At 49.8% G+C, this 20,802-nt stretch overlaps 1 protein-coding gene across 3 annotated transcripts in view; it reads left to right on the forward strand.

The window, feature by feature from the left end:
• Window positions 1-18,197, forward strand: part of LOC146855412 (uncharacterized) — a 658,880-nt gene extending 640,683 nt beyond the window's left edge. For all 3 annotated transcript variants that reach the window (XM_085653183.1, XM_085653184.1, XM_085653185.1), the window contains one exon: window positions 17,954-18,197. In XM_085653183.1, the coding sequence (XP_085509309.1) occupies window positions 17,954-18,094 (141 nt within the window). In that variant the 3' untranslated portion in view covers window positions 18,095-18,197. The remainder of the gene's footprint in view (window positions 1-17,953) is intronic.
• Window positions 18,198-20,802: the final 2,605 nt, after the last annotated feature.

Below are 20,802 nucleotides of genomic sequence, written 5' to 3' on the forward strand. Positions count from 1 at the left end.
TTGGTGACAGTCCCTGTGCCTGGTGCTTGCTGTCCCAAGAGCCAGGTGCAGACTAGGTACTCTGTGGGGAACCCTGGGCAGGTCGCAGTCAGATGTTACGCGCACCTGAAGCCTAGAAGATAGTGGCTCTAAACACGCACAAATACACACCACAGGGCACCGATGAGCCTACCCCCTCCCTCTCCCCTAATTAACTGTGGCCATTGGAGCGGTGATTTTTCTCAGCCCATCTTATATCTTTGCACTGGTCGGGCCACAACCAACCATCTCATCTCGATCCTGTCACGGTGAGGCAGGACATGAACTGGTGCTGGGGGCCTACCAACCCAACCCCATCTGACTCGCGCCCACTCAGACAAAATGCCTGGCGAAGAACCCACTGACCCGACCTCCAGCAAGCTAGATGCTGTCTTGGCTGCGGTGGAAAAGCCAAGTGAAACTATGGTTCTGACCCGTAATTCTTTGGAAAGCAAAATAGACAAGGTGGCCATTGACTTTACAGACAAGACATCCGCAGTGGAGGCCTCTATGTCGGAGATTTCACCACAGATAACATCGGCGGAGAAACTCATTAAGGCTCTAGCTGCCCGGGTGGAGTTCTTGGAAAGAAGAACCGAAGACGTCGGACAATCAAGGCACAACAATGTGCGTGTGGAGGGCCTGCCGGAAGGCGTGGAAGGCAGAGATGCAATAACCTATACTGAATCCTAGCTACACAGCTTGCTCCCGGATGGGACACTCTCCTCTCATTTTGTTATACGAGGAGCACAGAGTGCCGTCAAGGCCTCCGCCTCCCGGGTCTAATCTTAGGCCACTCTTGATAAGTCTGCTGAACTATAGGGACAGAGACGTCATTCTCTAAGAGACCAGGAAACTACAGGACATACAGGTGGATAATCATAAAATCATGTTTTTCCCCAATTTCACGATGCTGGTGCAGAGGCAGAGATTCTCTTTCATGGCTGTAAAGAGGACGCTCCGGCAGCAACACCTTAAATATTCCTTATTGTTCCCAGCCCGCGTAAGAGTGGTAGCAAGTGGCAAACTCATAACTTTGACACTTCGGAGGCAGCGGGGGAATTGCTGGATGCGCAAGGCCCCAGGAGAGATGCTTCACCGATCGGGTTAGACCTGGTACCATTGGCGTGAATCTCCCTTCCATTTTTTCTGATTACCTCCTCTGTTTAGGTCTCGGCTCGAAGGCTGCGCTTGCGCAGTCTCGCTCCGTGATTTAATGTTTTGGAGTGGGGCTTTAACCCGCCCCTTTTTTTTACCTCTTCTCCATTGGCTGGCCTCTTGAATGCTGGCCAGCCATTGGAGAAGAGGTTTGTCTCTCCGAACAGGCCCCGTCCTTTTCGGATTCGGGGGCATGTTTTTTGCTACTTTTCGAATTATCTCCTCCAGCCAATGGCAAGAGGAGAGAAAAGTTAAACACGCCCCCGAAACCGAAATCGCCGCTGCCTTTCTCCGAGGCATTTCTGCTTCGCCTCGGAGAAAGGCAGTGGTGTCTCCCCTGCTCTTGGCTCCTGTGTTCATGTTTTAGCCTGAAGCTCTGATTCACACCGCCGCACGAAATGTTACGTATTGTTTAAACGAAGTATGGCTCTGTACTGCTGATGGACAGCCATAGCTCCCCCGCCCTCCCCCCTCAGAGGCTGGCAGCATGTGGTGACGTCGCAGTGATTGGCAGTTCTGCCCGTGCTGGTTCCTTAGCAGCGGCGGCAGCAGCGAGGAGGGGCGGGGCCGGTCCCTCGCCAGAGCTCGAGGAGGAGGCAGCTCTGCTGAGACTCTGTGTGCGGCCACCTTCCCTCCATCGCGGGGCTCTGCCTCCCTCTCTCCAGCTGCCTCTCCGTCGGTCTCTCCTCCGGGCTGGCCTCGCTGGCTGTAGGTGAGTGAATGTCTTGTGTGGGCTCCGAGGCTGGGATGACTATCGGGAGATACAGGATGGAGGCGGACTGCAACTCCGAGGTAAGGCACCTCCAACTCCGGGCTGTGCTGGGGGGACCTCAGGGCACCGCGCAGAAGTTCAGATATGAGCGAGCATCGTCCAGCCCTGCTGCTCGCCCCCGAGCTGCCGCTGCAGCCACTTTGGGGTGTTATTGGCTGAAAATGTAGACACAGCAGTCAGTTTTGTACTGAAACTGTAAGGTTTTTGCTTTGTATGAGCTTTTGTTCGGCACTCGGGCAGTTTTTGGGCTCAATGCACGTACGTCTCTTCCTGGTAAGCACTGTGTGGACTGTACTCGCGCAAGTGCTGGGCAACGCTTCCTATCAGCTGTGTGGACTGCGCCCACGTAGTTTTACTTCCCAGATAGTTCTACATTAGCACGTAGAATCTTCTGCCACATATAGTTTTACGTTGGCTCGCGCATCCTTCCGTGTAGGTGCCGTGCCTACTGTGTCCTAGCACTTTTACACTGGCACTCGAACCTTGCTTTGTATGTGCTTTTTGTACTGCTCCAGGTATGGGAGGTGTAGGGATCTTTCTTTGTATGTGCCACATGCACTGTTACAGGTAGTTTTGCGTTGGCACGCGCATTTTTCCTTGCATAGGCTGCATACACCGTGCCAGGTAGGTTTGTGTTGGCATGTACATCTTTCCTTGTATGTGCTGTGCCAGCTAGTTTTCCATTGGCATGCATGCACTCGTTTCCTAGTAAACAGTACATGCACTGTCTCGATAGCTGCCATGTGTATGTTTCCTAGTCATCGTTGTATGTATTGTGTCCAAATAGTTTTACAATTAAAAACACATCTTTTCTAGTCAGCGATGTGTGTACTTTGTCCCAGTTGGTTTACGCTGACATATCCACACACCTTGGGTCGTCGTTATCAGTAGGGCTTGAAAGTGGCACCGACGCCTAGGTGTGTGAAGGGCCTGTTGCACTCCAAACATGTCTACGTTTTACTACCCACCTAAGACACCTGGTTAGGGTTTCAAGTGGGACGGGTCTTGCCAGTGTTCAACACTGGGAGTAACTCAAGTTCGGCCACTGTATTCATGTCCTTATGTTTACAGGCAAAGCACAGATCTTTTTATAACAATTGTAAATCTCCTTAGGGTCATCCATGCCAGTGATACTGTCCCTGTTTACAGTGCACACGTTTTATTTCGTTACCCAAGAACATTTGCTTTTCCCAGATGTTGTCTTGCTATAGTTTTGTGGGTAACTCTGTGTGTGTGTAGGTGGCTCTGTATAGGTGGCGCTATTTGTGTGTGGGTTGCTCTATGTGATTAGCTCTGTGTAGGTGGCTATGTGTGGGTGCCTGTGTGTGGGTGGCTTTGTCTGTGTGGCTCTGTGTGTAGGTTTAAATGCAATAGGTCTCGCATTTGAAAGAGATTAACCTATTGACATTGTAAATAACAATGTAGTTTCTTTAACCCCTTCAGTGCCCGCCCCTTTCCCCGCCCTGTGCCGGCGCTTTCATTAGCGGGCGGGGTTTATGACGAGCTGGTCTCGTCATGGGCACAGCGCAACCGCGGCCCATGACAAGACCAGCTCGTCATAGGCATTGAAGAGGTTAAATGTTTTAAAAACAAAAACATGAACAAAAATAATGTCATGAGAAATGCCAATAGCTCTAACTTTAACAATGCCGAGACCATTGCATTGTAAATGCTTGTTTTGATCTGTTTTGCTGGTTTAGATGCTTTGGGCACTGAGCCACTGCTATTCAGTGCCACAGTGCAAGTGTTCCCTATGTTAAATTGAAGTATTGATTGGTGACTCCATGATTGGGTTATTTGATTTACTTGTCAGACCCTAGTACAGTGCACCATGTGTGCCCAGGGCTTGTAAATCAAATGCTGCTGGTGGGCTTGCAGCACTGGTTGTGCCACCCACAGAAGCAGCTTGTAAAATGTGTCTCAGGCCTGCCATTGCAGAGCCTGTGTGCAGTCTCTGACTGATATGATGACTGGCCAAGTGCGCCCACTTGCCAGTCCCTAAACCTTCCCTTTTCTTCATATCAGACACCCCTATGGTAGGCCCAAGGGCAGGGTGCATTGTACGTATAAGGTAGGACATGCCCTGGTGTGTGTGGCATGTCCTAATAGTGAATTACAGCCATTTTCGTTTTTCACTATTGCAAGGCTACCTGTTTCCCATAGGCCAGAATGGGCAGTTTGATTATTACATCTTATGATCCTAACTGACTCATGGAACTAGGTATAAATTCGAGTTTAGTGTGCCTGAACTCAGAATGATAAAATACATATTTTAGCGAAGTTGGTTTTAACATTCTGTGTTTGAAAATACCACTTTTAGAAAGTAGGTATTTTCTTGCTTAACTGTCCAAGCCTGCCTCTGCTGGGTTGTGTATTGTGTGTTTGGAGTTTGAGTGACAGGGGCTGGGGAATTCCAGGAGAGAGGGTGAGTCAGCACAGTGCTGAATAGAGAGATCTGCATGTAGATGGGTGGGCCGAGCTGCACCTGGGACCTGAATAGGGCTGTGCCTTCCCTCCACAATGCTGGCTCTACCTCCTGTGGTGCGTCTGATGTCCCTGGCCTGCACTGTGAAAGGAAAGAAGGAATCTTGTCAACAAAGTGCTCCAGGACTGACCGGAACTGGTTTGGACTAGGCAAAGGCCTCTCTGCCTTCAGAGCACAAAGAGAAAAGTAGTATAAATATGGGGTCTCAGAACCCAAGACTTTAGATCGCTACTGGAACAAGACGAACCTCTGCCAAGGAGAAGGGCCAAAGGAAGCTGTAGGAGTTGTATTGCCCCCCTGCCAGTGTGCTGTGCTGCTGGGTTGGCCTGCAGTGGTGTCTTCAGTGCCAAGGAGAGGAGAAATAACTTTCAAAGGACTTTCATCATCTTGCAGAATATTACTCAATGGGCGTGAACTTGTGCTTGCCTCCTGCTGAAGTCTCAGGGACAAAAGACTTCATCATCAGCTGCCCTCTGAATTTCCATGCTGGGAATTCTATCTGCAGAAGCCTGCGTGTCGCTGGGAGCTGGAAGCGCGACGCAACAAGAAGAAGTGTGTCGCCGCCGCAGCTGTAGTCGTCGCATCGCCGGAGAAGCGTGCCGCTGCCGCCACATCTCCCAAGAAGCGAGTCTTCGTCGCAGCTGTCTGCCGTCGCATCAACGGAGAAGCGTGTCACAGGGTCTGTCGCAGCTCCAAAGTACAGAGTTCGCCGCACGGCTACCAGGGCGTGCACGCATCGTCTTCACATCATTGGATCAAGGGCGCCATCTTATCGCATCGCACCGGATTGTCGCATTGCATCGAGGCACCATCTTGCCGCATCGCAACCGGGCCGCAGTACGAGAATCTACGCATCACCTCCTCTCCGGTAAGGATCAAGACACATCGCCTACTCTGCGCAAGCATTGGGGCGCGACGCATCGTCTCCCCCGAAGCAAGGAACTGACGCATCTCCAACGCTGCGAGCCTTTTGTTTATTTTGCGATACGCATCCAGGTACTTTTGTGAGAACTGTGCCGCATTTACCATCAACTTGAACTAAGTTAATTCTATCATCTTTAAGTCAATTTTGAGTACAGTATTGTGGATTTTTGTCATGTGTGGTCTTGTGTTAAGTCTATATAAACAATACTTATTTTTATAAAACCTGTGTGGTGTCCATCTGTAGTGTTTTCACTATATTGCTGTATGTGTTCTCAAATGCTTAACACACTGCCTCTGAGATAAGCCTGTCTGATCGTGCCAAGCTACCAAGGGGGTGAGCAGGGGTTATCCAGTAGTGTAATCCCTTTTCCCTGACTTAGAAGCAAGGGTCCCTATTTGGTCAAAGGTACCTACCTCTGCTAACTAGAAACCCCCAGTTCTAACAGATGGGAGCATATGGCAGAGCATGGACGGCCTACCTGGGTGCCGTAGGAGAGGGAAAAGGCGATAAAACAAATCAAGCAACTCAAAACTTGGCCCTAACCCAGAGCAGATGTTACAAGACCAGCGCAATGCCCTTCAGGCAGCAGCGGAGATCGGAGGGACACAAGGAGAAACGTCTTCGGTATCTAGCCTGCGGGGACAAGAAAGCGAGGTAGAATTATCGGATGAAGTCCCGAACTCACAGGGATCGGATGAACTGCCGGTGGTCACTCCTCAGACTGCAGATGACATTGCCTAGCATATGGGGTAGAATCCTGAATAAGCGTAGTTCGGATTATATCGCTGCTTACTCAAGTATAACCAGTCTATACTGTTGAAGTGACACAAGGTTAAGTTGCTGTAATGTGCATGCATGCTGGCAAAGCATATGGTTTCTAGGGGTAGGGGAGGAGAGGGGGCCAGTGTAAGTTGGGATTTGTGCTATAGGATATGTGACTTCCCTGATCGCACAGGGTAATGTAGATTGTTGTTGGATCTTGTTTCCTGTTTTCCTACTTGGGGAAGGGGGAAGCCGCGGCGGAAAAGCATATTTTCTTGTGTATACACACTCCACTTGCAAGGAAACCCCCCTTGTCATTGACAGACTGTCTTTTTCATTGTTTGTTTGGACGACTGCATGTTGCATTTTCGCCCTTTTAGTATTGGCAGTTTTAGTTCATAGTAGTTTAGAAATTAGTCCCTCTGTGATGTTAAAGCGTTAGCAAATTCGTCTCCTTCCGCGCTTCCATTGCTACTCGCAGGTTCAGTCATTTTGTAAGGAGAAGAAAGTAAAGGTTTAAGAGGTAGGGTTTATCACAATATGGGAACCTTTAATCCTTACAAGCTTGTCTACACCTTCAGCCAATACACAGGGTGTAACTGCTCAGCTGAGGCAGATATCCCTTCCCACTTTAGCCGTTTCTGAAAAGTTGAGTAGGGCTGTCTGAGAAAGCACAACTGAATTACTCAGATTTTACTGTTAATATAAGAAACAAACCAACGTTGGCGGCCCCATGTCGTGTAGTTCCTAGGAGCCCCCCAGAACCTGCGCGTTTTGGATGACCTAAACTGAGGGCTTGGTGTGCAGACAGACTCTGGACACCCCTCCAGGATGAGTCAGCTGTTAGACCAGCTAGCTCTACAGTGCCACTACCACCCCCCTGTATTCTACAGCGGTGTAGGTAGTTTCTGGCAACCACTGAACAGGACAACCCTGATTCCTCAGGTACCGTGAAAAACAATACGGTATCTTTTGCTCAGTTACTCGTGTGCACTTTTCTCAGAATACATATAGAATGATGATTGGAACGGTTTCAATAGTTATTTATTGATCAACCGTCAGTCTAGTATGAAACCTATTCGCTGAGACAATGAAAAGACAGGAGCAGACAAATGTTATCGCTAGCTCCAATATCGTAAATAGCAGATACATTTCTACCATAGTGCTAATGAGATGAATAAAAGCAGATTATATAAAACAATAGCATTGCCATACACCTTCGATGCGTAGCCTACCTAAATGGACCTAGGCTAAATATGTAGGTGAAGCATGTGTATGTAAGTGCTAGGATCCCCTGGGGAAGTGCTAACCCCTCACCTGATGGTTCTGAATGAAGGACCCCCTTGTTGTGTCGAGGATGGCACCCCACAAGGGATGTCAGGTCTCTGCCTGTCAAAGAACGAGCCTGCAGAGTCTCAGTCCAGCTGGAAGGAATTCTCCTCTGTTTTGTAAGGGGGAGTAAGAGTCTTTTATACTAAAGTGGTCACTCCAGGGCTTCTTCTAGAATCCATATGTTTTGAAAACATTTGCTAATCCTTTGCCAAATCTTTTTCTAAACAAAAATGATCATGCACAGCTGGCTGTTGGCCATGGATGAAAAAAAGTGGTGACCCTTATACAGAATAAATCTGCCGTGCCTGGGGACATGTTTATGTGCGTCAGGTACAGGGATTAAGATAGGGTACCAAGAACCCGGTGTCGAATAGACAGAAGTAAGCTACTAGGTAAAAGGTCATCTGTGTAGGGCCGTTATGTTGTGTGGATGGGACTGTATGTAATTGGTATGTACATGATGGGCCTACCCTAAAGGACATGACAATGTACAGTACTGAGCAAAGCTTGACGTGAATTGCTGAATGACAACTTATGATGGTAATTGTGTACAAAGTACTACTTGCATCTAAGTTTTTGACATGATTTATATGTGTAGATGTTTATCATGTTGCTGAATAAAAAAAAAAAAGTTTCCCAAAAAATTAAATATGCCATTCTACAAAACCTCCGTCCGACATTAGCAACTACCCCGCTCTTGTGATTTTGCATCTTCTATCTGGCAGAACCGTCTCTGTGGGAAAGCAGCTTTACCACGTGTCCCATTTAGGACCACTCGGGCTCCACAGGCCAGGTAAAATTGAACTGACTGTTGTGGCTTGATCCTGGGACCCCCACCACCTTTACCCCGCGAGGGTCGAACCAAATCTACTCCTAACTGACCAATTGTCGCTAGTAGTTTTTCCCATTGATGGCACGGTGAAAAACCTGAAAAAAAAATATTAATAAATACATAACTTAGCATTTAAAAAAACGTACAAATTCACTTAACAAACCATAGGTTTCACACACGTTATAGTTAGGAATTAGCATTTAAAAAACCTTGCAAATTCACTTAAAAAACCATAGGTTTCACACATGTTATAGTTAGCTGGACATTTCCCTCGTAAAAAACCAATGAAATTCCCCCGTTATAGTTAGTGCAGGCAACTATAACTCACGCGACCGCAATCCTCTGCTGATGACGTCAGATATTACATCACTGTATTTAGACACCTATTTACCCAGGTCTTCTTCCATTAATCTTTAGCTATACATATATTACAAATATTTATTTTTCAGAAAGACACATATGTAATCAGTGATGTAATATCTGACGTCATCAGCAGAGGATTGCGGTCGCGTGAGTTATAGTTGCCTGCACCAGCTAGAACGGGGGAATTTCATTGGTTTTTTACGAGGGAAATGTCCAGCTAACTATAACATGTGTGAAACCTATGGTTTTTTAAGTGAATATATATATATATATCCTGTTAGACCTGTCAGCCCTTTGGGTGGTCCCTCCTCATCATTATTTATTTTGTCCCACTTTTGCCTCAAACCCTGTTAGTATTTTTCCTTTTTGGGAACCACCAGACTTTTTCGTATTGATGCAGATTCAGGGAGCCATTTTATCTACCCCTGGAACTTCTGTCTGAGGGCCTGGAGCACAAAATGGTGGCCACCTGTGACATCATCAGAACCCACTGGAACCTACTAGAACCTTCTGCAACATTCTGGAACCCTGTGACAGTTGGAGGCGGTTTGGAATGTTGAGAAGCTAAAGCCAGAGTTGACAGTTGGAGTTGGCAGTTGGCACCTGACTGGTGAAGAGAGAGGAGCAGAAACCTGAAGGAGGAAGGAGTGAGGCAGCAGGGGTGGAAACTTGTGCCTGGAGTGGGGTCCATAAACCCACCCTTGATACTAGTCCCTACTGACTGAGCCCAGCCTGGAGCCCTGAGTGGGACAAAGCAAGAAAAACCACCTTAAGGACCTGGACAGCAGGAACAGGCCTTAGAAGTAAAGAAAAGCAAGAATCTGACCTGTTTATTGGTTTCCCTGGAGTCCGACGTCGAGAAGCCTGAGACCTGGAGCCCGAGGTGGAAAGCGGCGCTGACTGGAAAGCAGACGTCATACCCAGAGCCGCCAGAGGTCGAGAGAGGGCGCCGACGGAGGTCGTGGAGAGTACCAGAGGTCGAGGAGGAAGTCACCCGAGGTCGAGTGAGCGGCGTCGACGGGGGAGTGAAGTCCGCCCTCCGGAGTCGCCGGAGACCGAGGTGAAGCGTGCCGGAGGTCGGGAGTGGAGGTCGCACTCCGGAGTCGCCGGAACCTGAAGAGAATCGGGCCGGAGGTCGGGAGTGGAGGTCGCACTCCGGAGCCGGCGGAAGTCGACATCGAGCCAAGACAGCCCGATGTCATCGAACCGGAGGTCGACATCGAACCGGAGCTGCGCGAAGTCGACATCGAGCCAAGACTGCCCGACGTCATCGAATCGGAGATCGACATCGAGCCGAGGCCGCCGACATCGAACCGGAGCCGCCTATCGACGTCGTCAAGAACTGACATTGCGCCGAGGCCGCCGACATCGAACCGGAGCCGCCTCACGGCGTCGACACGACTCCAGCGGCGTCGGAGCTTCATGAAAAGGGCAGTAAGTGGAATAGAGGGCGCCTAAGGCCCTGTGGAGCCCTGAGAGACTAACCTAGGGTGCTGGAACCAGCTTGATTGTGCCAGGGGTGAGCTGAGACTTATACAGAGGGGTTGTGTAGTGTGGGAGAGCCAGATCTCTAGACTCCCCCTTTATCTACCTCAGTTTAGGCCTCAGCCTTGTCCAAGCCAGGGAGTATACCCCTCAGGCCATCCAAATCTTTACAAGCTGGGATTGGGTCAGATCATCCTATAGTACCTCAGGAATGTGAACTGATTTACAAGTGTCACTGTTGGCTTTTATTATTTATTGAGGGTACTGTATTTATTGTATTTATCTAAATTATTCCTGTAATGTATTTTATTGTCCTGAGCTAACTTATTCCTGCACAGTATTTATTCCCTCACAGTATTTATTTGACCCGAACCTATTTATTGCACCTGTAAAGTGTTATTATTTATTTGACCTGCACTTTGTAAGGAAAAGCCTTGTGTACTGTGATTGTCTTATTATTTATTTAATCAGCAACTAAGAGAAAAGAAGATAAACACAGAGATATTTTCATAATTTTTAAGGTGTAGTGTCGTTTTTGGAACGGATGCACGCATGGTTATTGTGTGGGTATTGCGTATGCTTAACACGGTGCCTGACCCCTGACCACTCGAGCCAAGCTACCACTGTGTGTGTCTGGAAAAATCCCATTACCACCACCCTTCTTGGTGTGGGAGTGGGGTTTTTCTAACATAATTGGTGTTCAGCGGCGGGATTGAGCTGTGCCTACGCATACTCGACAATAACTGTGGGTAGTCCATAGGCCTACACCTGGAGTTTTCTCAAAGCGGCCTTCCTAATTGTGAGTTTTTGTTTTTTCCAAATTTACTCTGGTGGTGGGAGGAGGTATTATTAAAGGTACCCCCCTGCATTGCTTCTGTAAAAACCTGTCTTCTGACCTGAGTGGGCAAAATGGAGTTTGTGCTAGAAGACCTGGAAACCTATACTGTGGCCCAACTCAGGGAGTTTTGTCAGCGGGAGGGGGTGTATTGTCCCCCAGGAGCAAAGAAGGGTGCACTCCAAACCAGCTTAAGGGCTTGGGGGGAGGCACGACGAGAAAGCAAGGCTGAGGAGGAGGACAGGGATAGAGAGCCCGACAGTGAGGGAGCTGGTTTGTACCAACCTGAGGTGGGGAACCTGTTAGCGGGTCCCAGGACACTTTCTAGGAAGGGCAGCAGTGCCTCTAGCGGTGGCTTGTCTGAAGTGGAGTTAACAGACCGGAGGGAGAAAAGACAGCTCACATGGGACTTAGCAAGGCTGGAGAAAGAGAAGGAGGAACAGAGGATGGCTCATGAGCTAAGGCTGAAAGAGATAGATCTTCAGATCCTAAGAGTCGGGGCACACACTGTTCCTAATGGTGGCAGCAAAGACCAAGAAAGAGAGTTCACCAGGGAACCCAAACCCTACCTGCCAAAGGACATAGTAGCTAGCTATGGAGTGGGCGACGATATTGCCAAGTGGCTAGCGGCCTATGAGGTCTCGTTAAGGGCCCATGGGGTTCCAGAGAAGTACTGGGGAGCGGGATTGTACAAGTACATGCCTCCAGCTGGTAGGGATGCTTTATTGGCCCTAGAGGAGGATGAGCAGACCCACTACCCCACCATGAAGGTGGCGCTCATAAGAAAGTTTGGACTAACACCCGAAAAGTACAGACAGAAGTTCCGGGGTAGTCACAAACTGGGCACACAGAATTGGGTGGACTTCCTGGACTATGCAAAGAAGGCACTAGAGGGTTGGATTCAGGGCAGTGAAGTGAGGAACTACGAGGGGTTGTTTGATTTAGTACTGAAGGAACACCTGCTCGAAAAATGTTTCCCTGAACTGCGTCAACACCTGGTGGATAGCAAGCTGACCAATCCCCGGAAGCTTGCTGAGGAGGCGGACATTTGGGCTAGTACCCGGGTGTCCACAAGGGGGACTGGAGGGGATACTCAAAAGGCCGGACAGGGCGCCCCCCAGAAGAAAGAGGGAGGGGAAAAGAAAAAGGAGTTCTCCAAAGGCCCCCAAAATAACTTCCAAGGGAAGGGAACAGGATTCACCCCTAGGGCTAACCCACCCAGAAACCCTAATCCTGGCCAGAGTCAGCAGCCAAGGGTTGTCCATTGCTACGAGTGCGGTGGCGTTGGACACTATAAGGGAGATGCGAAGTGCCCGAAACGACCACCCCCTCCCATTGGAGGAAAGGCCCCCGGAGTAGCTAGTGTAGTGCTCGGGGAGGAGATGCCCTTAATTAAGGGAAGGGAGTGGGCGGGTGTCACTTTAGTGTCCCTGGGAGAACGGGAGATGGTTCCTAAGATCCAGGTGCCCGCAAATACCGTAAAGTATGGGCAGTGGGTCACCATCAACGGCCAAAGAGGGGAGGCTCTGAGAGACACAGGAGCCAGTATGACTATGGTGCGTAGCCAACTGGTGTCTCCAGAGCAGGTAATTCCCGATGTACTCCACCCAGCCGCGATGGCTGACGGCAGAACAGGCCACTATCCAGTGGCCGAGGTTCCCTTTGAATGGGGGGGGGGGTTGCAGGTTCACTTCGAGTTGCCGTAAGCCCTGCCGTGCCAGTTGACTGTCTGCTGGGGAATGACATGGAGCACAACGCTTGGAAGGAGGTGGAATACCGGACTCATGCCGAGATGCTGGGTACACCTGACTGGGCCTGTGTGAGCACAAGGTCCGCGACTGCCCGGAGAGGGAGTTCGTTTCGGCTGGAGCCTGGAACAAAGGCCCAGCCAGCTGCCAGTCAAGGGAAGAACCGAGGACAGGAGGAGCCTGCCTCGGCGTCCGCACCCCGTAGGACGGATAGGGCACCGGAGGTGGTGGACCAGGAGTCTGCGGTGGGGGATGTTACCAAACTGGAGGACCTACCCATCCCGGCCGAGTGGCACGTGGAGGGAGGCCCGTCCAGGGAGGAATTCTGCCAGGGCCAGAGGGAGTGCCCTACCCTTGAGGGGCTGAGGCGACAGGCCGAAGCCCAGGCAGCAGGGAACGTTGAAGGGAACTACAGTGTTTACTGGGAGGATGGCCTCCTCTACAGTGAACCCAAGGCACCCCTACATGGATCGTCACGAGCCTTGGTAGTTCCTCAACGTTATCGAGCCTTCCTTCTGGAGTTGGCTCACGAGATCCCATTGGCAGGACACCTGGGGCAAGACAAGACCTTCGCCCGTCTTGTCCCCCACTTTTATTGGCCTCAAATGAAAGTGTCGTCCGATACCTACTGCCGGACATGTGTGTCTTGCCAAGCCAGTGGGAAAACAGGGCTGAAGCTGAAAGCTCCCCTGGAACCACTTCCTGTCGTTAGCACCCCCTTTGAAAGGGTGGGCATCGACATTGTGGGTCCATTAGATCCGCCTACTACAGCTGGTCACAGGTTTATCCTGGTTCTGGTGGATCATGCCACACGGTACCCAGAGGCAATACCTCTGAGGACCATTACAGCACCTGTTGTGGCTAGGGCCCTGATGGGACTCATTACCCGAGTGGGTTTTCCCAAGGAAGTTGTGTCCGACAGGGGGACCAACTTCATGTCAGCGTACATGCGGGCCATGTGGAAGGAGTGTGGAGTGACCTACCGGTTCACAACTCCTTACCACCCCCAGACCAATGGTCTGGTGGAGAGGTTTAACAAAACCTTGAAAGGCATGATCAGAAGTCTGCCTGAAAGCCTGCGGAGGAAATGGGACGTCCTCCTACCCTGTCTACTCTTTTCTTACAGGGAAGTGCCACAGAAGGGAGTGGGCTTCAGCCCCTTCGAGCTTTTGTATGGGCACCCTGTACGTGGACCTCTCAACCTGGTGAGAGACGGATGGGAGAGAACTCCCAGGAAGCTTCCCCAGGACGTGGTGAGCTACATGCTGGCCTTCCGGAGCCAAATGGCTAAGTTGTGGAAGCAAGCTTCTGACAATTTGGAAGCCAGCCAAGCAGTAATGAAGGCGTGGTATGACCACAACGCTCACCCGGTGGAGTTGGAGCCTGGCCAGAAGGTGTGGGTGATCGAACCGGGAGAGCTTAGCGCCCTCCAGGATCGCTGGTCAGGACCCTTTGAGGTGTTGGAGAAGAAGGGTAAGGCTACCTACTTGGTGGATCTTAAAACCCCTCGTCAGCCCCTACGGGTGCTGCATGCCAACCGCCTCAAACCCCACCACGAGAGGCCCGAAGTCATCTTGATGATGGTGACTGACGGAGCAGAGGACGCGGAAAGCGAGCCTCTCCCCGATTTGTTTGCGTCTCAAGAGAAGGATGGGTCGGTGGAGGGAGTGATTCTCTCCCCATCTCTAACTCCTGAACAGCAGGAGGACTGCCGCCAGGTCCTGGGACAGTACTCTTCGTTGTTCTCCCTTGTTCCGGGTAGGGCTCACCTGTGCGTCCATGACGTGGACACAGGAGACAGCCCACCTGTGAAGTCCAAGATCTACCGGATGTCAGACAAGGTGAAGGCCAGCATTAACAGTGAAGTCACTAAGATGCTGGAGCTAGGAGTGATCGAACCTTCTAGCAGCCCCTGGTCCAGTCCGGTGGTACTAGTACCAAAAGCTGCACCACCGGGTGCCCAACCGGAACTGAGGTTCTGTGTGGACTACCGGGGACTGAATTCAGTAACCAAAACTGATGCTCATCCGATCCCTAGGGCGGATGAATTGATTGACCGGCTGGGAGCTGCCCAATATCTAAGTACCTTTGACCTTACTTCTGGGTACTGGCAGATCTCTTTGACTGATGGAGCAAGGGAAAGGTCAGCCTTCTCCACGCCCAATGGCCACTACCAGTTCTGTGTGATGCCCTTTGGGCTCAAGAACGCACCTGCCACGTTTCAGCGCCTGGTAAACCAGATCCTCACCGGAATGGAGAGTTTCTCTGCTGCTTATCTGGATGACATAGCCGTCTTCAGTAACAGCTGGGAGGATCACTTGCGTCACCTGCAAGCTGTTCTCCAGGCCCTGAGACAAGCTGGGTTAACGATCAAGGCCAGCAAGTGCCAGATCGGGCAGGGGTCGGTAGTGTACCTTGGACACTTGGTGGGTAGGGGAGCGGTGCAACCCCTCCAGGCGAAGATCGAGGCCATCATGGCCTGGGAACCCCCCAAGACACAGACTGAGGTCCGAGCTTTTCTGGGCCTCACGGGATACTACCGCCGCTCAGTGAAGGGATACGGTACCATCGTAGCCCCCCTCACGGAGCTCACGTCCAAGAAACAACCTCGACGGGTAGTCTGGACAGAGGCTTGTCAGCAGGCCTTCGTGAAGCTGAAGCAAGCCATGTGCGAGGGCCCGGTCTTAAGGGCCCCAGACTTTTCCAAGAAGTTCACTGTCCAGACAGATGCATCAGAACATGGCATTGGGGCAGTGTTATCGCAACTCAATGAAGAGGGTCTGGATCAACCCGTGGTCTTCCTATCCCGGAGACTACTTCCCAGGGAACAGAAGTGGAGTGCAATAGAGCGTGAAGCCTTTGCAGTGGTATGGGCTCTGAAGAAGTTGCGGCCATACCTGTTTGGCTCGCACTTCCTGGTTCAGACCGACCACAGACCCCTTCGTTGGCTGATGCAGATGAAGGGGGAGAATCCCAAGTTGTTGAGGTGGTCTATCTCCCTACAGGGAATGGACTTTCAGGTGGAACATCGGCCTGGAGTGGACCACGCCAATGCGGACGGTCTCTCAAGGTATTTCCGCCTTAGTGATGAGAACTCCCAAGGGGTTGGGTAGCTCTCCCCACTTTCAGCTGGGGGGGACGCGTGTTAGACCTGTCAGCCCTTTGGGTGGTCCCTCCTCATCATTATTTATTTTGTCCCACTTTTGCCTCAAACCCTGTTAGTATTTTTCCTTTTTGGGAACCACCAGACTTTTTCGTATTGATGCAGATTCAGGGAGCCATTTTATCTACCCCTGGAACTTCTGTCTGAGGGCCTGGAGCACAAAATGGTGGCCACCTGTGACATCAGAACCCACTGGAACCTACTAGAACCTTCTGCAACATTCTGGAACCCTGTGACAGTTGGAGGCGGTTTGGAATGTTGAGAAGCTAAAGCCAGAGTTGACAGTTGGAGTTGGCAGTTGGCACCCGACTGGTGAAGAGAGAGGAGCAGAAACCTGAAGGAGGAAGGAGTGAGGCAGCAGGGGTGGAAACTTGTGCCTGGAGTGGGGTCCATAAACCCACCCTTGATACTAGTCCCTACTGACTGAGCCCAGCCTGGAGCCCTGAGTGGGACAAAGCAAGAAAAACCACCTTAAGGACCTGGACAGCAGGAACAGGCCTTAGAAGTAAAGAAAAGCAAGAATCTGACCTGTTTATTGGTTTCCCTGGAGTCCGACGTCGAGAAGCCTGCGACCTGGAGCCCGAGGTGGAGAAGCGGCGCTGACTGGAAAGCAGACGTCGTACCCGGAGCCACCAGAGGTCGAGAGAGGGCGCAGACGGAGGTCGTGGAGAGTACCAGAGGTCGAGGAGGAAGTCACCCGAGGTCGAGTGAGCGGTGTCGACGGGGGAGTGAAGTCCGCCCTCCGGAGTCGCCGGAGACTGAGGTGAAGCGTGCCGGAGGTCGGGAGTGGAGGTCGCACTCCGGAGTCGCCGGAACCTGAAGAGAATCGTGCCGGAGGTCGGGAGTGGAGGTCGCACTCCGGAGCCGGCGGAAGTCGACATCGAGCCAAGACAGCCCGACGTCATCGAACCGGAGGTCGACATCGAACCGGAGCTGCGCGAAGTCGACATCGAGCCAAGACTGCCCGACGTCATCGAATCGGAGATCGACATCGAGCCGAGGCCGCCGACATCGAACCGGAGCCGCCTATCGACGTCGTCAAGAACTGACATTGCGCCGAGGCCGCCGACATCGAACCGGAGCCGCCTCACGGCGTCGACACGACTCCAGCGGCGTCGGAGCTTCATGAAAAGGGCAGTAAGTGGAATAGAGGGCGCCTAAGGCCCTGTGGAGCCCTGAGAGACTAACCTAGGGTGCTGGAACCAGCTTGATTGTGCCAGGGGTGAGCTGAGACTTATACAGAGGGGTTGTGTAGTGTGGGAGAGCCAGATCTCTAGACTCCCCCTTTATCTACCTCAGTTTAGGCCTCAGCCTTGTCCAAGCCAGGGAGTATACCCCTCAGGCCATCCAAATCTTTACAAGCTGGGATTGGGTCAGATCATCCTATAGTACCTCAGGAATGTGAACTGATTTACAAGTGTCACTGTTGGCTTTTATTATTTATTGAGGGTACTGTATTTATTGTATTTATCTAAATTATTCCTGTAATGTATTTTATTGTCCTGAGCTAACTTATTCCTGCACAGTATTTATTCCCTCACAGTATTTATTTGACCCGAACCTATTTATTGCACCTGTAAAGTGTTATTATTTATTTGACCTGCACTTTGTAAGGAAAAGCCTTGTGTACTGTGATTGTCTTATTATTTATTTAATCAGCAACTAAGAGAAAAGAAGATAAACACAGAGATATTTTCATAATTTTTAAGGTGTAGTGTCGTTTTTGGAACGGATGCACGCATGGTTATTGTGTGGGTATTGCGTATGCTTAACACGGTGCCTGACCCCTGACCACTCGAGCCAAGCTACCACTGTGTGTGTCTGGAAAAATCCCATTACCACCACCCTTCTTGGTGTGGGAGTGGGGTTTTTCTAACATATCCCTATAACAAAAGGTGCTATATTGCAATCAGGTGTTAGTCAACTATAAACATTGGTAATATTTGTTTGGTTTACTCAAATGAAAAGTATTATAGTATATCCAAAATGTAAGAATAATGTAATGTGTATATGTCTAGGTACAGATTAACATATCCTTGTTTATATAAATTATCATCGTCTGTGCTCCATTACAGGCTTGTGTATTTGTGACAGTTAGCCCGGATGTTAAAAACCTTGGGGAAACGCTGAGCTCACTCCTGTTCGGCTCGTCCATCCAGCAGGTGGCACTTGGAAAAGCTGCTCCACAGATCACAAGTACCAGGACTGCCAAGTGAAAGAAACCGCACTTCAAGCAAAAGCAGAACCTACCAGCGAGGGAATTTCATCGAAACACGTGCATTCTAAATAATTATTAACTAAAGTACAACTGTTATGAATGTAAAAATGACTTTATTTCAGATGTGTGTAATAAAGGCAGTCAAAACCCTTCTTGACACCTTTACTTGCGAACGAAACTGAAGGGTGGCACGGCCCTTTGCCCCACCCCTCACATTCCTCGCTCACAGCTGCAGACATTTGCTGTTTCGTGCTGTTAGGTTGTTTCATTGCACTTTTGCTTTTCACCATCGCAAACCTTGCCCAATTGCGCAGTGAGTGTGAATTGTAACTCACAGAATCGCATATTTACGTTGCAATTTATGAAGCAAAGTGTACTTTTGTGCAGATTATGCCTCCGGCACAGCATATTACAATGATTCAACAGTTGCACTATGTAATTAAGAGTCCTCACAATTATGGCACACGCTGATCCAAACTTGTTAAAAGAATATTCCCTTCTCTAAGTGCACCTGAGTAAAAACTGTGTTGCAGCAATTACATTTTCAGACTTCTCATGTATTGCGCATGGGCAGTATCACAAATACGTCTCAGTGAGTCCCAGAAATGTTTCCCCTGACCATGGGAAATAAAGGAAATTGAAACGGCATTATTAAATATCATAAATCTTACCGCACAATTCAATATTCAGGACACTTGGAATCAAATATTGGTAGATCATCAGTGTCGGATGAGGCAAATGATAAATAATGGCAGTTATCAAGCAATTCTAGGAAATCCTGCACTGTGGGTGTTTGACCAGCATGAGGAGAACTGAACTTTTCTGCAGCTTAAATGTTTATATGAATGGCTGTACACGCATTGATTGATGGCGTTTGACTATTGAACATATTCACCTGTACCACTGCTAGTGATCATGGTTCCTTGATTGGATACACAAAGACCCCATCTCCTATGGCGCGGCCGCGCAGATGACTGCTGCAGCTTCGAACCTGTGCCCATGAGCTTATTTTCCTTGTAGGCAGAGAACCACCTTTGTTTTGAGAGGTGCCATGCTCCCCTGGACCAGATTGGAAGGGTTCGAACTCTCATTTTAATTATTTTGTGTGTTCTGCTTTCGCACTTTGTATTAGTTTTGTTTTTATGTTGGCATTAGTTTCTTGTTTCGAGGGGAGCTGGGAACAAGAATCGGGGTTGCTTGGCCTTGGATAACAGTTTTAAACTTGGCCAGACTTGCCACGTTTCTACGCGATCAACCCACGCCTCTGGCTTCACCTTGAGTATGGCTGGCTATTTAGCCACATCTATAACATTGCAGCGCCGCTTGGGGGACCAAAGGCACCCAAAAGACCAGCCCAGCTGCGTCTGTCAGTGCAGGGACAGCGCACAGCGCCAGCAACTCTGCCAATTTCGGAACAGAAGTTCCCCACAGAATTACATACACCCGAGACGCAATACTGGTGTTAAATATACGAGGTGAGTGTTTATGTCTGCTCGCGGCAAAATGTAGCAAACACAAGGAGTTGATGGACGGAGCCTGAAACCTTTCAGACACTCACCCCCAGTCACAGATCTGGGTTGAAACCATCATCATTCTTTAGCTCACTCCACCATCTCAGTTCAGACCAGTGCTTTAAATGGGCCGGTACTCACTGGTACTGAGTACCGGCACTTCTGAATTTTCTGGCCCTCAGTACCGGCACTTCTCATTCGCCAGGGAGAGTACCGGTACCCTAGTAGATGGCACTGCAGGCTCCGGTTATTTATCTCCTCTAGCACAGGGCAGATGCCGCTCTGCTTCTCAGGAGCTTGTAAGAGCGCCAAGCCTCATGCCGAGTCCCTGCTGGAGATTCCAGCAGCGCCCATGTGAATGGCCTGAGCCTGCAGGGGGCAGAGGGCTTACTGTGCGTCACGCTGTGACTAATAGTGCAGGGTCTAGACAGACCCTTCACTGTCGATCATCTGCCCGAGGACTATTCTGCTGAAAGTGCTTTAGCCTCACCCCGCCCCTCTCCATCAGGTGTGTAAATGGGTTGGGACGGGCAGTCAGTCAGGATATTGATTGCACTGGCCATTCTAAAGCAGTGACAGCCCAACAAAATCCTCTGCCTTCGCCATAGCCGGTTTTCTTTTCATCTTTTTGTTCAGGACAGGAGCTGCTTCTCTTTGTGGACGGAAGGAGTAGGGATGAATGTAAAGACGTGAGGTGGTTGAGTTTTGAAATCATTAATCGTCTCAGAAATTGTATTTTAACACACATTTCTGTAAAGTCAAATCTGGTGCATTTCTTAACTTTAATTTTCCAGACGGCAAATTTAGGGGATGAGTGCAGCATGGAGAGGTGAACAGGAGACAAGTACGGAAAAACCATGGAGAAAATGTAAGACTTGTGGAGAGTAAGCAAAAGAGGAGCAGAACTAGTGAGAAGTTTATAGGCTGGGTGAAGATTAGAGGCAAGTGGAGATAAAAGGGAGAGAATCAAGACACTCAGTAGATTTTAGAGGGAATGTGGAGAGATAGAGCGTGTGTGTGTGTGTGCACACTTGAGAGCATATAGTATTGTGCCACATAACAGCATGGCATTAAGAAGCAGCAAATATTACAGAACGATAAACTGTTAACATATCATCCTTTTTGGGTTTCATTTTGTGTAATGAGTTAACCTGTTTTGGTTACATAAACACATTTCTCATGTGTTTTTCATAGT

Source organism: Triturus cristatus, chromosome 4_1 (assembly GCF_964204655.1).
Source record: "Triturus cristatus chromosome 4_1, aTriCri1.1, whole genome shotgun sequence".
In the NCBI taxonomy this organism is placed as follows: domain Eukaryota; kingdom Metazoa; phylum Chordata; class Amphibia; order Caudata; family Salamandridae; genus Triturus; species Triturus cristatus.